This window comes from Girardinichthys multiradiatus, chromosome 19 (assembly GCF_021462225.1).
Source record: "Girardinichthys multiradiatus isolate DD_20200921_A chromosome 19, DD_fGirMul_XY1, whole genome shotgun sequence".
In the NCBI taxonomy this organism is placed as follows: Eukaryota; Metazoa; Chordata; class Actinopteri; order Cyprinodontiformes; family Goodeidae; genus Girardinichthys; species Girardinichthys multiradiatus.
In genome coordinates, this window is record NC_061811.1 from 17,282,255 (window position 1) to 17,298,093 (window position 15,839).

General features: G+C 37.4%; 1 protein-coding gene across 1 annotated transcript; it reads left to right on the plus strand.

The window, feature by feature from the left end:
* The first annotated feature begins 1,093 nt into the window (after nucleotides 1-1,093).
* mocs3 (molybdenum cofactor synthesis 3) lies at nucleotides 1,094-13,723 on the plus strand. The gene is made up of 13 exons (XM_047393226.1): nucleotides 1,094-1,345; nucleotides 4,249-4,381; nucleotides 4,458-4,550; nucleotides 4,738-4,858; nucleotides 5,495-5,569; nucleotides 7,921-8,038; nucleotides 8,128-8,236; nucleotides 8,348-8,410; nucleotides 8,892-9,055; nucleotides 10,908-10,955; nucleotides 12,809-12,905; nucleotides 12,997-13,104; nucleotides 13,523-13,723. Exons 1-13 carry the CDS (start codon nucleotides 1,253-1,255, stop codon nucleotides 13,678-13,680), a joined length of 1,380 nt encoding a protein of 459 aa, XP_047249182.1. The 5' UTR covers nucleotides 1,094-1,252; the 3' UTR covers nucleotides 13,681-13,723.
* Nucleotides 13,724-15,839: the final 2,116 nt, after the last annotated feature.

Sequence of the window (15,839 nt, forward strand, 5' to 3'; positions counted from 1 at the left end):
CATAAAAACTACAATTGCTAATTGCTTTTGTATGGGGTAAGAACGCTGTCAAAAACAATGTGTATGTAAAGACGGAAATGTGTGCATATTAGTCAATAGTTGTGCATAAGTAAAACCCAAAAGAGGTATTGTATATTTTCTCTATAAGAATACAAAATAAAATATTACAGCTTCAAGAAATTACAAACACAAAGTTCACGTTTACAGTTGTGGTTTATTCTTTATGAATACAATATGCTATAACAGTTTGTGAATACGATTTATTTTCTATGAGAATACGAATTTACATCAGCGACTTGGTGTCACGTGATCTCAGGCTCAGAATATAGAGGGTGGAGTTACACAATGATGTACAGTAGGTGGCAGTATGCACCTCTGAATTTGTTGCGAACCGCCAGCAGAAGAAGAGATGAAGAAGAAGAAGCAGCACTAGCGCCAAATAAACGGACCAAGAAACTATGGTACAAAGTCAGGTAACGTTAAAAAGTTTATATATGTCTTAATGTCGTTAAGATATGCTCTTGGTCCGTTTATTTGGCGCTAGTGCTGCTTCTTCTTCATTCAGAGGTGCATACCGCCACCTACTGTACATCATTGTATAACTCCACCCTCTATATTCTGAGCCTGAGATCACGTGACACCAAGTCGCTGATGTAAATTCGTATTCTCATAGAAAATAAATCGTATTCACAAACTGTTATAGCATGTTGTATTCATAAAGAATAAACCACAACTGTAAACTTGAACTTTGTGTTTGTAATTTCTTGAAGCTGTAACATCTTATTTTGTATTCTTATAGAGAAAATATACAATACCTCTTTTGGATTTTACTTATGCACAACTATTGACTAATATGCACACATTTCCGTCTTTACATACACATTGTTTTTGACAGCGTTCTTACCCCATACTTTTGGATCTCATCTCATCATTTTATCGTATTATTTATGCTTATTTCTGTACAAACGCTTGAATTCACGACATTCTAAAAAAAAAAAATCAACATGTAAATTTTGAATTTGCATTTTAGAAGAAGAAAAAAGAAAGAAAAAACGGAGAAAAAAAAAAAAGAAACTAGATTATCTACGTCACTCACCACGTGGGCTCATTTCCACGTGGTCAACCCGGAAGTTTGCACCGTGCGCCTCATATGTCAACATCTGTCGGCTGCGCCTTCATTTAGCAGGCTGCTCGACGCAGATTTACATCGTTTCTAAATTTAATTGCGCTGTCTTTATACTTGTCTGAAGCGATGGCTCAGGAGGCGGGCAGCTTAAAGGCGCAGCTTAAGGAGAAAGAAAAAGAGATCGCTGCTCTCAAGAATAGACTGGCGCAGCTTGAAAAGGTATAGAAGTGTTAATAAGAATGTTAAAAGAGGTATGGGGTAAGAACGCTGTCAAAAACAATGTGTATGTAAAGACGGAAATGTGTGCATATTAGTCAATAGTTGTGCATAAGTAAAATCCAAAAGAGGTATTTTATATTTTCTCTATAAGAATACAAAATAAAATGTTACAGCTTCAAGAAATTACAAACACAAAGTTCACGTTTACAGTTGTGGTTTATTCTTTATGAATACAATATGCTATAACAGTTTGTGAATACGATTTATTTTCTATGAGAATACGAATTTACATCAGCGACTTGGTGTCACGTGATCTCAGGCTGGTTAATGGAGCACAGTTAGTCGATTCGCGTTGCGCATGCGCTGTCACATTCCTCACCGCCAGTAAACGTAGTGCCAGAATGGGAGATAATTCAGTCTAAAAGGAATATTAGGAACAGAGGGGAGATGGGGGGAGAATCAAGAGTATTATAAATAAAGCATTGTTCTTATCTTTATGAAATACAAACTAAAACATAGAATATAGTGGGTGGAGTTATACAATGATGTACAATAGGTGGTGGTATGCACTTCTGAATTTGTTGCGAACCGCCAGCAGAAGAGAAGAAGAAGCAGCAGCACTAGCGCCAAAAGAACGGACCAAGAAACTACGGTACAAAGCCAGGTAATGTTAAAAAGTTTATATATGTCTTAATGTCGTTAATATATGCTCTTGGTCCTTATTTACTGGCGGTGAGGAGTGTGACAGCGCATGCGCAATGTGAATCGACTAACTCTGCTCCACTAACCAGCCTGAGATCACGTGACACCAAGTCGCTGATGTAAATTCGTATTCTCATAGAAAATAAATCGTATTCACAAACTGTTATAGCATATTGTATTCATAAAGAATAAACCACAACTGTAAACTTGAACTTTGTGTTTGTAATTTTGTGAAGCTGTAACATTTTATTTTGTATTCTTACAGAGTAAATATATAATACCTCTTTTGGATTTTACTTATGCACAACTATTGACTAATATGCACACATTTCCGTCTTTACATACACATTGTTTTTGACAGCGTTCTTACCCCATAAAAGAGTCTCTTCTCTAGTCAGAAAATTTATGAATCAAAAGGCAGCTTCTAACGGTAAGTTTCTGTTATTGTAACGTTGTTATAAGTAAGAGATGCTTCTGTGCTGTTTTAACAACACATATTCATATATGTATGCCAGAGTAATGCATATGATTTTAATTAGAAGCACCACCTTCTTAGACATTTTAAAACAGTGATTCAACAGGACTTGGAGTTTTCTACTGTAAGTCATTAAAAGCTACAACATTCTTATGCTACTTTCGAAGGATTAAAGATTATTTCACTAAAAATGTACTGGTTCGACGTTGGAAAATGTAACCTTTGTTTACATTTTGGAAAGTAACCAAAGGAAAAATGGTGTACTTGTACTTCTGATTACTTATATTTCCCCAACACTCTGACCGGCACAGTAGGCCTAATACGAAATCTCATTTAGTGAACATGTTGCAGAAATGTTTTGAAAATATAAAATGCAACCATTGTTTCTAGCTCGCACTGCTAATAAAGGTGTAATTTAGACATTTCGAATATCAATTAGCAAATCCCACTGTTTATTGAATTTGGAACTGGAAATTATTTATTCATTTATTTAAGGGTACAAGATCATTCCCGGATCTAAGCTCCACCTTCAGAGGTAACTTGAAAACAGCTGGTTTTGACTGTTGGCGCTGACTATCTCTGCATTATGCTTGATTTATTCACATGTACCTTGCACAAAATACCAGCATTTCTTCTGAGATTAAAGCAGCCAGAGTACCACCAAAGGGACCCCATACTACAGTTTAAAAATCACGGATATTGTGGATTATTATGCAGCTTATATTAGTATTGCAAGAAGATAGTGACCTAAGCGCCGACATGCCATTATCTAATCTAAGATTGAACTGGTCCTTTGACCCAATAAAAGTCAGCTTTGAAGTTGCTCTTAATGCAAAGTCACAATTACAGTTATAAATTTTAAAGACATGTAAGAAGTATATTAGAATACCATTGAGAAGTTAATTTATTTCAGTAAATCAATTCAATTAGTTGCTTGGGACAAATAGTGATATATTTTCGTTTTAATTCTGTTACGTTTTATGATTAAAGACTAATAAAAAGCCTAAACCATGTTTCTCAGAAGTTTCAAATGTTAGATAAGGCCGTTTACAGGGCTCTATCTAAGCATTGATGGAGAATTGAGTGGAAGGAAAAAGTCTGGCTTAAAATGTGCACAAGCACCAGGGATAATTGCAGCCTGTGGAGAATTGTGAAGCAAACAGATTCAAGAGTTTGGGAGAGATTCCCAAGATGTGGGTTGTGGCTAGAGTCAGTGCTTCGAGAGCCATTACACACAGACTATAACTGTTGTATTCTTTGTGTTAAGCAACTTCTGAACCAGAGACAGTGTCAGAAGCGTTTTAACTTGAGTCAGGAGAAAAAGGGCTGGGTAATTTGGAAATCAAGGTCCCAGACTCTGGAGGAACAGTGGCGAGGCACAGAATCTAAGTTGCTTAGCGTCCAGTGTGACATTTCAACAGTCAGTAATGACATACTTTTCAGAAGGCTGACTTTTTTACATGAAAAATCCTTTTATTGGTTCTGTTTAATAATACATGATTCTGAGAAACTGAATTTTGGGTTTCTTAATTACCCTAAGCCATAATTATCAAACTGGACAGAAATAAACGTTTGAAACACATCACTCTGTGTATAATGAATAATATTAAATAATATTAATATTAAATGTGATGCCTTGAGATGGATATCCATCACACAAAGGCCTTTCAATTATAGACCTTGACAGTGAGTCCTGTGTTATAATACCCTACCTGTGTGCTAACAGAGCCACGCCTCAGTGCCAGAGCTCCAGGACAAAGTGACACCACTCAGTCCCCTAACCACCAAACCAGCACTCAGCAACGAGGACATCATGCGGTACAGCAGACAGCTCCTCCTGCCCGAGCTCGGTGTAAAAGGTACCCATACACAGACAGGGAGGTTCTGACAGGTGAGGTTTATTAATTGCTCTGAGTGGTTCTATATCCTTTGCAGGCCAGCTGAATTTATCCAGGACGTCAGTGCTGATTGTGGGCTGTGGTGGACTAGGTTGCCCACTTGCCCAGTATCTAGCAGCAGCAGGCATTGGTAGGTAGATCAATGCAGATTGTGATTAGGAAACAGTAGAAGCTGGGGGAAATTTTAATGGGTCAACAATAAGTTAAGGCTGCATGAAAACATTCTGAACTTTTAATTTAAGATTTACTATTGATATTTTGCTATAAGATGGTTTGTAACACAAGATAGACAATAGTGATAAACTGTCCCATCCCAGGGCGTCTCGGTCTGCTGGACTATGATGAAGTGGAGCTCAGCAACCTCCACAGGCAGGTTCTTCATGGAGAGGAGAATCAGGGCCAGGCTAAGGCTCTTTCTGCTGCTAGGGCAGTTAAAAGGTAAGGCTTAAAACCGTTATATCATGTTTTTCTCTGTTATATCGGTTTGATGAGTTATTGCTAATAAATGTTAAGCAAATGTTGTAAATTGTCGTTTTTGTGTGCCTTTTTTCATCCTGTAGTCGCTGAGCAGTGTATACTGGCGCTTTAGAGTCTCACCACAGGTTATATCTAGCCGCGGATTTCTCCTCAGTTCAGAAATATTTTGTAAACATGTTATTTTAGAAGCATGTTTGTGGGTCTTTTTAGCCCAACAGTGGGCCTTCTGTGGGCTTGACACATGTCACATAACCTTAGCCACACGAGGGTGACATTTCTCTAACAAGCTACCAACCTGTGCACAGATTCAAACTACATGTGTATTTCTGCCACTCATTATAATAGTTTGAGAGTTAACAAAAATATATAATGGATGTATTTTCTGTTTTACTTAATTAAGAAGCAGGAACATAGTTTTGACTACTTGTTTGCTTTTTGCTGTTCTGTTTTTTTTTTGTTGGTTTAAAATCTCCCAGAATGGATTTGTTTTTCTTGAGCTTCAAGAAAGCTGAGGGATATGTATGTTTAAAATAAATTGACAGTTTTTGTAAGGAAGCTATGTACATTAAAATACTTTACCTGAATGATTCTCTCCAGGTTGAATTCCACAGTGGAGTGTATTCCCTACCATCTGCAGCTCTCCCCAGAGAATGCCTTGCAGCTCATTCAACAGTATCCTAACAGCTACATCTGTTATCTGACAGCAAATGAAATACTGTCAGTATAAATCCTACTTGCAGTTGCTGTCATGAATGTCATAATAATTTGGGGCTTTTAATGGTTTATCTAAACCATTCTTTTTCCAGGCTGGAATGATTATACAATTTACTGTAATTAATTTTATCAAACAAGAACTGGGATGCACACGTTTAAGTTTACGGTGGATCTTCTGCATAATGGGTCCAAATTGGGACTCCATGGTAGAACAGTTGCCTTGCAGCAAGAAGGTCCTGGGTTTAAATCCCAGCCTGGGTTCTTTCTTCATAAAGTTTGCATGTTCTCCCCTAGCATGCGTTGGTCCTCTCCAGATACTCTGCCTTCTTCCCACAGTTACCTTAACTGGTCTCACTAAATTGCTCTTAGGTATGAGTGTGTGTGTGTGCGCATGTGTGTCTGTCCTGTGTGTCTTTATGTTGCCCCGTGATGGACTTGCAACCTGTCCAGGGTGTATCCTGCCTCTCGCCAAATGACCGCTGGAGATAGGCACCGGCTTCCCCGCAAGACTGCAAGGACAAGCGGGTGTAGAAGATGGATGGATAGATGGATGGGTTCGGATTGTTTATACAGGCCCAGATACTGTTTATACATACACTTCCGCTAATGTTTGGTTATTTGTCTCTCAGTAAGTTGCACCTTTTGTGAAAAGCTTGTACCATAGTTATGTCTAAGTATTTTACCACTTCTCTTGGCCAAACTGGTTGAGGTCATCTGAATTGGTTGTTTTTTTGGCATGGGCTCAGCTTTTAAAGAGGGTCCAGAAATTTCCATCAGGGTTGAAGTTGACGTGACTCCAGAAGCTTAATGTTAGCCCTGATCTGTGTCCAGGAGACACAACAAACATGAAGGAAAGTGCTCTTGTCAGAAGAGACAAAAACTGAACACTGTGGCATACTTGAAAAACACTTTGTGTGGCAGAAGACAAATCTTCTTAAAACTTGTGGACTCAGCTTAAAAGCCTTGTTTGAACCAAAAATAGAAATGGTGCATAAATTAATTTGCTGTGGCATCCATTCAACTGGTTTCTACAATGTCCCAAAATGTATTTCTATTCAAAGTTCCATTACTTGTTCCACCAAGATATTTAAAAAAATGATGGGGATATTTGGGTCGCTGCGAAAATTCTTTTCAGGCACATCCCAGAGTCTCAATATGGTTAAAGTCTGTACTTTTGTTGCCAATTCATGTGTAAAAATTATGTCTTGTGGTCTTTGATCCACTTGAGCTCCATGAATTCTGCCATTATCTTGGAATATGCCTGTGCTATCAGGGAAATAGAAATTCCCTGTTGTCATAACCTGCTCATTCAGGTAGTCAGCAGACCTCATTCTTTGGGCACATAATGTTGCTGAACCCAGACCTGATCAACTGCAGCAACCTCATGTCAGCACTGCCCCCAAAGGCTTGACTATTAGCCACTAGGCTTAAATGTGTGTATCACTTCATGTGCCTCTCTTCTTACTCTGATACGCCTGTCACTCTGGAACCTTCTGGACTCAGCTGACCACATGACTTTCTTTTATTGCTACAAAGTCCATTTATATTGGCCCCTAGAAAATTGAAGCCTTTTGTGTGATTAACCTCCCTAATCAGGTTTTTCTTAAGACCACGCAGCTGTTTAGTTGCAATCCCCTGAATTCCCTTTGCATTGTGCTGGAAATGTACTTTCTTTCATATCTGAACATAGCTGTCAGACATGCTGCTGTTTTTCTTTTACATTTTGGTTTCACCAAGTGTTTAAATGATCGCCAGTTATGATCTTTCAAATTTCCAACCACATTTCTCCCACAAATATGATGGTTGCATTCTATTCTGAAGGTTTTACTAATGTGCTTGACAATTTAGATAGTTTCCACAATCTCCTTAGATGCTTTGTGTGCTTGATGCATGCCAATTAGTTGGCCCTTCTGAAACACATAGTTGTTTAAGAAATGAAAAGTTACGCACTTCCTCAGTTTGGGTTAAATAACATGTTGCCAACTATAACATCATGATCCATGTAGTAAATAATCAATGCGAGGCTCTTACCTATTTGATTTGTTGAATCCAGCTGCTGACTTTTTTTGTTGGACAAGCAGTGTGTAATACAGGTTAAAATTAATCATAAAAACCCTTATATTACTTTAAGGGTACTCCAGCTTACCTATGGTGGCTGTATGTAAACCTTAGATGAGAAGTATAATACATCTCATGAGCATAGTCGTAAATCAAGTGTGTGATTAGTTGTGCTGCACAAGATGTAAATGAGGAGTTCATTAGGAATCTGTAAATATTTTCTGGTGACACCTTGACTCCCCTGACCTCATATATGACATTGTGGCCGACTGTTCAGACAACGTTCCCACCCGATATCTGGTAAACGACGCCTGCGTGCTGAGCGGCAAACCTTTGGTGTCGGCGAGTGCTTTGCGAATGGAGGGGCAGGTAGGCTGTGCAGGTGTCCTAGTTCTCCATCACTACACCAGGCTCCCTGGGATTTACTACATTATTTGTGTGTGTGTGTGTGCGCGCAGTTGACGGTGTATAACTACCGCGGAAGCCCCTGCTACAGATGCTTATACCCAGTTCCTCCACCGCCTGAGACAGTAACCAACTGTTCTGATGGAGGGGTTTTAGGAGTGGGTGAGTTTTTTTTCCCTACACTTACTTTCCCACTTACTTTCATCTAAAGCCATTAACTGTATGAATCTAAATAGCGGTACTTTGAAAAGGTTTCCCTTTTTTTTCCCCCAGTTCCAGGTATGATGGGCTGCTTCCAAGCTTTAGAGGTCCTCAAAATTGCTTCTGGGCAAGGCTGTATCCTTTGTTTCTTCCATTCCTTTGTGAAACTTCACCAGCAGGACCCTCCTTTGCTATTTTGTTTCTTTGTTTCAAAGTTTTTTGCTTTGTCATTGGGATATGCCAACAATAAAATGCTGAGAAGAATTCCATTGTAATAATGGCTTGTGCTTGTCTGATAAGCAAACAAAAACAGAAATATTTTGTCTACATTTTCTGGGCTCTGCTTTCTATTCATTTGCCATTGTCTTGTGAAACTGCAGGGATTTATTACGACATGCAGCAGAGAATGGGCTTGCTTTATCCTGCCCTTTGTGTTGGATTGTCAGCCGCATGCTGACACCTGGCCATGATGCGTCATTCAGGGAAGTGTTGAACTGTTTTCCCACCAATACTCCCCTGAATGTTACCATGCTCTTACTGCATCAGAGGGAGATGTGTTAGGCAATTCTCTGAGTCTTTTTCAAAAAGTAACCTCTCCCTTAACTGGGCATACCAGCTTCCTGCGGTCAGCAGCTGGTGATGTTTGACGCTCAGGGTTTCAGATTTAGGTCCATCAGGCTGCGGCCGATGCAGGCTGACTGTGCCGTGTGTGGAGAAAGTCCCACGGTGACACAGCTGATTGACTATGAGGCCTTCTGCGGGTCTGCTGCCACAGATAAGGTTGGTCATTAAAGGAGATTATCTGAGGGGTCTTACACAGTCTGTATGGAGTATGGAATGTGATTTTGTCATTTTACAAGTTTGAATAAGTATGAAATATGAAAATTAAGTATTGGAAAAATGTTTGGGTTTCAAAATTATATCATGTAATCCTTTATCTAAAAGAGTAAAGGCCATACATCTTCATATTTAAGAGCTAGAAAACTCCAAAAGCTTGAAAGTATGGAATGTAAATAAATCACAACTGTGTTTCCATTGTTTTTTTAAAGAAAATAAGTCATTTAAAATTCACTTTTATATGCAAGCTGAGAGTTTTTAGGCTCCGTTTCAAAATCCGAAATCTTTCATAAATGTATGATGACATAGTGTCTGTAACTGCACTGTGGCAAAAAAAATCTTTGTCAAATGGACGTGTTGTCGCTTATTGGTGAGACCACAAAAGGGTGCAAACAGATGTGCTACAAAGATCCTTTATATAGGAAACACGGGTGTAAACAAACTGTTGGAAACACTTTTTGTCCCAGGATTATAAAAACAGTTGAAATCTTGGATTTAATGGAAGTACCAAACCTGATGAAAGAGGACAAAACACAGTTTATACCTTGGCTACTTGAGCAGGGAGAAAACAGCCAGATCTCCCAAGGCGCCAGCAGGTGTTGTTTGTGAACATAAAGTCTTTGGCAATTTTAGCCACGATGACTAGCTTCATCTGTGACGTGTCTGAGCCAAAGGAAGGAGACATTGTTTGAGTGCAGCTGCTAAATTATAGTATGTCAGTGATTTAACTTCCCTACCATTCTCCGCATGTGTAGGAATAGCTTGAAGTGACTGCAGATAGATTTACAGAGTTTGAGTATGACAGATGGCGTCCTCAGAATGTTAATGCCATCACTGTAGTAGAGTTGAGCTCAAAAAACATGACCCGATTATGTGGAGAAAAATGCAAATAACATCACTGCGTGGCTTTTTAATTATTCTGGTGGTGTTTGGACAAAAGGGTTGCTTAAGCTGATGCTCATCAGAGTAACAATGCTTGTTAGAAATGATAATATTTATGTAAATGCTGTCAGAATTTTATTTAGTCAAATTAGAGTTCACAATTACAGCAGTCATTCTCAACTGTGGTGAATTACACGGGGACAGGGCTTGACAGAGAGTGCTTTTACATCCCTCCTTTGGTGGCAGTTTTCTAGGCCTGCAGGCTACTGCAGAAATTTTTCTTGACTTACTCCTCGCTGGATAAATCACTATATTAGTCATTATTTTATAATACTATAAGTTGGAGACTTTGCGATCACTACTTCTTGGGTGGTCAGTATGTTATACACTAATGCCTGAGTTTGGCATTGCAAATGTAACATTACTACTCTTAGGAAACTTTCAATTTGGTTCTCAACTGCCTTGAGCCTTTTTTTTTTACAATTGTTCAGAGATGCGATGAGCTACGGGCTCTGAACTGAATTCAAAAGGATGTAAAAATGATGACCTCTGAACCTTAAATTATGAATTTCTGACAATGAATCTTATCTTTGATTTGTCTTCATTTAAACATTTAAAAGTGGCCATTTCACTACTTATTTGGTGTCCACGTCCTCTTAGATCAGGGTTTTACCTCAGAGGCTCAGCATTGTGTTCTTTCATGATTTGTGTAAAAATATGGATACGAAAGCTCAGCTTCTGAAATATTTTATGCTCAAATGCCCAGAATGTTCTAATAAAGCTTGGAAAGTTGGGAAATTTAAATCTGGAAAACAATAGATTTTTTTTAAATGGAAATGACATTTGTCATTCATGTTTTTACATATTATTACGCCTGTGATTGAATGTGCTTGATCTCCTATTGTCTTTTCAGTGTCGTAAGCTTAACCTTCTGTCCAAAGATCAGAGGATCACAGTGCAGGTAAAGTATTGCACATACTTCACAAGAGTTGAGTCATTGCGTGACTCCCAGTATTTAGTACCGTTTATTCTATGATTACTCACAATTTTCTCAGTTTTTATGTGCATTCATAGGCAGATTACATCTCAGCTCTGACAGCCTCAAATGGGAAATGAGTGAAAATGTGGCTGCAGATTTTCTAAGGGAAAGAACAACATTTTCTCCTTGGCACTAAAAGCAGTGGTAGTGGATTGCATCTGTTTATATTTCTGCAGAATTGGTGCTTTGAAACCCGCTGAGTCATTAAGTGCAGAGATGGAGATCATGATTGATCGGGGTTCAGCTGTAATTATGCAATGGACTCCATTTAGAAACAGTTTTGCTTCCTGTGATTTAAACCAAGCTGTTAAACTGTTCATTTTACTTTAGAATTGCAAATCCAGGCAACCTTTCAACATTTACTGAGTAATTTTGGTTCCCCTCTTTAACTTAAGATACAAATCAACAAATTTTACTTTCAGATATATGAGCCACCTCTTTGTTCTGTTAAAGCACTTGTTTATGCATTTCAATAAACAGATTATTATTTAAAGTATATTAATTCAGTCAGTAATTCATTTTAAAAGAGACATTCAAATCCATCAAAATTCAATTTCCCTGAAAATCAGATTTCATAGGACCAATAAAAACATTTTTAATACAGAAATGTTGGTCCACTGAAAAGTATGACCATGAACTGTACACTAAATGCATTCAGAACTTGGTCGAGTCTCCTTTTGTATAAATTACTGCATTAGTGCAGCAAGGCATGGAGAGTTTCAGCGTGTGGCTCTGCTGGAAGCCCAGGTTGCTTTAGCTTTCTCTTGATAATACCCCCGAATTCTCCATTGGGTATAGGTCGTATGGGTTTGCTGTGATCAAGCATAGTGATACAATGGTCATTAAAAAAGATATTGCTACTTTAGGCAGTCTTGGTGGGAAATTAAATCAGCCGCTTCATAAAGCTTGTCAGCAGAGGAAAGCATGAAGCGCTCTAAATTTCCCGGTAGGCTTCTCTGTTTTGGTATTTGATCAAACGCAGTGGATCAACACCAACAGTTAGACATTGTGGATCTCAAGCAGTGTGGATTCTGTGCCTCTCCACTCTTTTTCTTGATCTTGATTTCCAAATAAAAATCATACAATACTTTCATCTAAACGAGGACGTTGGACAATCAATTAACAGTTCAGTCCTTTTTCCCCTTGGCCCAGGTAAGACACTACTAAATGTCCCTGGTTCAGGAGTGTTTTAACACATAAATACAACAGATATAGCCTATGTCCTGGACAGGACTGTGAGCAGTGGCTTTCTAAGCACCAACTCTAGCTGCAGTACATTCCTTGTAAATCTCCCCCAAACTCCTGAATGGGTTTTGCTTCACAATCATCTTACAGCTGTGGTTATCCTTGTTGCTCATGCATATGTTGCTACCAGTTTTCCTTCCACTTAACTTTCCATTAATATGCTTGGATGCAGCACTCCATTAACACTCAGCTTCATTAACAACCTTGTGGAGTGTATCAGTGATTTATGTCAAGACAGCATTCTCCACCATAATGTTGTAGGCCATATCATTTCTATACTAGAAATCCATTGTCATTCCTCCTATATAACAATTAAAATTTCTGAGACACTGAAATTTGTTATTTTATAAGCTGTAAGTCATAATCATCAAAATTAACAGAAATAAATTATTGAAATGTGTTTGTGAAGAATCTATATCACACAAGTTACTTTAAATTCGATTTCTTAAACAAAATAACCGTTTGAAAACATTCAAATTTATAAAGGTGCTCTAATATGTAGCTTATAAAGTGTTTGACTATATTTCCAGGAATATAAATCATTAGTGGATAACTCAGGACCTCATATCTTGCTTGATGTCCGCCCTATTGTGGAAGTTGATATATGCCACTTGCCGTTCTCTCTCAGTATCCTTTTGCTTTGCAATGGAAACACACCATTCAAAAAAATCGTCCTGCTTATTTTTTCTTTGCAAATCTTCTCCTTAATTGCTACCAGATATCCCTCTCTCCCGTTTAGAGCAGAGAAAGAGTGAAGATATCCGGTTGCTTCAGCAAAGAATCATCCAGCTGAAGCAGCAGATGGCAGATGACCACCAGCCGCCAGGTACAGCACCGCTTATGATCTGCGTCTGTGGTTAGAAACAAACAGTCTCGTGGAGCCACTTTCTCATATTCATGAACTGCAGTGGTGTCATGCTGCAGGAAAGGAGGCTTAGTTTGGTCAGGTTGTAATGGAGTTGCTAGGTGACCTTTTCCAAAACAAGCACAGTCAACCTGAGTCGCTGCTCTGCTGTAGAGAAATGAATATTCAAAATGTTATTTTGGGGGTTTGTTATTAAGTAAGATAAATTTAGCTTACTGATGTTTATATTAGCTTTTTGTTGAATGTGCAGTCTACTGAAACTCTTCTCAGTCGTTCTTGCTTCCTTGCAGCATATCAAACTCAGGAAATACAGATTAAAAACATGATGAACCTCAGCATGGTTGCCAGCTCATTGATTTTGTTCTATGGTTTCTTCTAGTTTATGTCATCTGTAAGCTGGGTAATGACTCTCAAAAGGCAGTGCAGGTTTTGGAAAAGATGAGCGGGTCAGAACTGGACAGTATCACAGTGAAGGATGTCTGTGGAGGACTCATGGCCTGGGCAACGAAGATCGATCCAGCGTTTCCACAGTATTAATGCACTATAAAATTATTTGCTTCTAATAAACTAATACATTTTCGTCGCGTAGGCTGTTTTTATTCACATGCTGATTGTTTTACAAACTTCTCAAATGTCATGACTCTATTGCATAATCTTTAATGTGGAGAGGAGCGATGGACAAGTTCTAACGTTTTTTGTTTTGTAATAGACTGTGAGTAGGCAGCTGGATTGCAAGTATGGATATGTATTGCAAAATCAGGTTTCTCTTCCCGTTTTTAAAGCCTGTTTTTAAAAGTTTTACTCATCCAGATATGTAGACTTTTATCACTTCCAATCAAAGTCAACTTTTTATTTACCTCAAACGTTTCTTTCTGGGAAAAAAGATGTCACAGACATCCAGAAGTATATACTTCCCTAAATGGGATGTACAATGCATATAAATGAAATATAAGGAAACATATTCAGGCCAATACAGTCCAGTTGTTTGTAGTCAAAACTTTGTATTTAGTCATTGAAAACGAAATATCCCAGGTACCTATGGAAATGTAAAGGATATGCAGTATTTAAATGATGGCTTGTTATAATGGAATTTTACACAACAGTGATTGAAATGCCAAACATCCACAGGCATCTTGGATACCATTTGTTTTTTTTTTTTAGTATAAAACAACCAAAAAGAATTTCTGATGTATTTCAAACATTCACAAAATTCTTATGAAAGCATTCACAGCCCTCTAACTTTTTCACCATTTAATATGGAAGACCTTCATAACCGTGAAAAAAAATGCACATTTTGAACTAAATGGATATGAATTTCTGCATTTAGACAGGATACATAAAAAAGGAGGAAGAGTGGCACTTTATATTGACAAAGAATGACGATTATTATCAATGATGTGATGAAATGCCTAACAGTTGAAATAAGTATGGAAAGGAAGAGAAATATAATCATTAGCTGTATTTATAGAACACCTAGATCAAATATTGAACCCTTTAATAAATGTTGGAGTGATTGTTAATCAACTTAAGCCAGAAACATATGTTTATTTGTGGAGACTTGAATATTGATTTGCTAAATTCAAGTCATAAAAGTACAAATTAATATATTGGTATTTTTTCCCCCTCATAACACCACCATTTAGAGTAACATCATGCTGTGCGACTGTAATAGGGAATATATTTACTAATATTATGGAAAATTAGAGTGGGTCCCTAATCAATGATATCAGCGATCATCTGCCAATTTTTGCAGTTTACAAGTAACTATAAAGATAACATTCTTTTATGTATAAAAGAATTAAACATAGAAGACATTGGATATCTTTACAAAATAAGCAAAATTGGACTATACAAAAAATATGGGAATAAAGCATATGAAATATTCTTGAGGATATTCAAAATCTTATTTGATAAAAACTCCCCAGTTGTAAAAGAAAAAGATAGGAAACAAAATTACACAGGAAGAGCTTGGATGACAAAAGGACTAAAAAAATGCGTATAAAAAAAGAACACTATATTATGATTTTATAAAAAAGAAAACCACGGAAACAGAAAAGGAACATAAAAGTATGAAAATAAGCTGACAAATATAATGAGAACTTGTAAAAGAAAATACTTTATAGATAAGTTAGAATACCATAAAAATGACACCAAACGTACATGGAATATATTAAAAGTTTAATACAAAACAGAATGAAGAATAATGATTATCCACAACATTTTATAGAGAATGAAAACCATAGTAAATATATAAATGAAGTAGCAAATGGATTCAATACATTCTTTGTAAATATAGGACCAAAACTAGCAGAAGCAATAAAGGTTAGTGAAACAGAAATAGACACTGTAGATTATGTTGAAAGGAACGAGAACCATATGTTCTTGAGAGTAGTGGAAGGGAGAGAGATTTATTATAAATGATTTTAAGAGTAAATCCAGTACAGACTGGAATGACATTGATATAAAAATGTAAAGAGTGTCGTTGATGGTATCGTATAACCTTTAATGTATATTTTTAACATGTCTCATGGTTTTTTTCTAAATAAAATAAAAATAGCTAAAGTTTTTTTCATTTACAAATCAGGGGCAGGCAGATGTCGGTACTCTAACACTTCTCAAAAATACTAGAAAAACTATTAAACGATTTGACAGCTTTGTTGAGAAACACGAATTGCTGACAGACAGTCGACACGGGT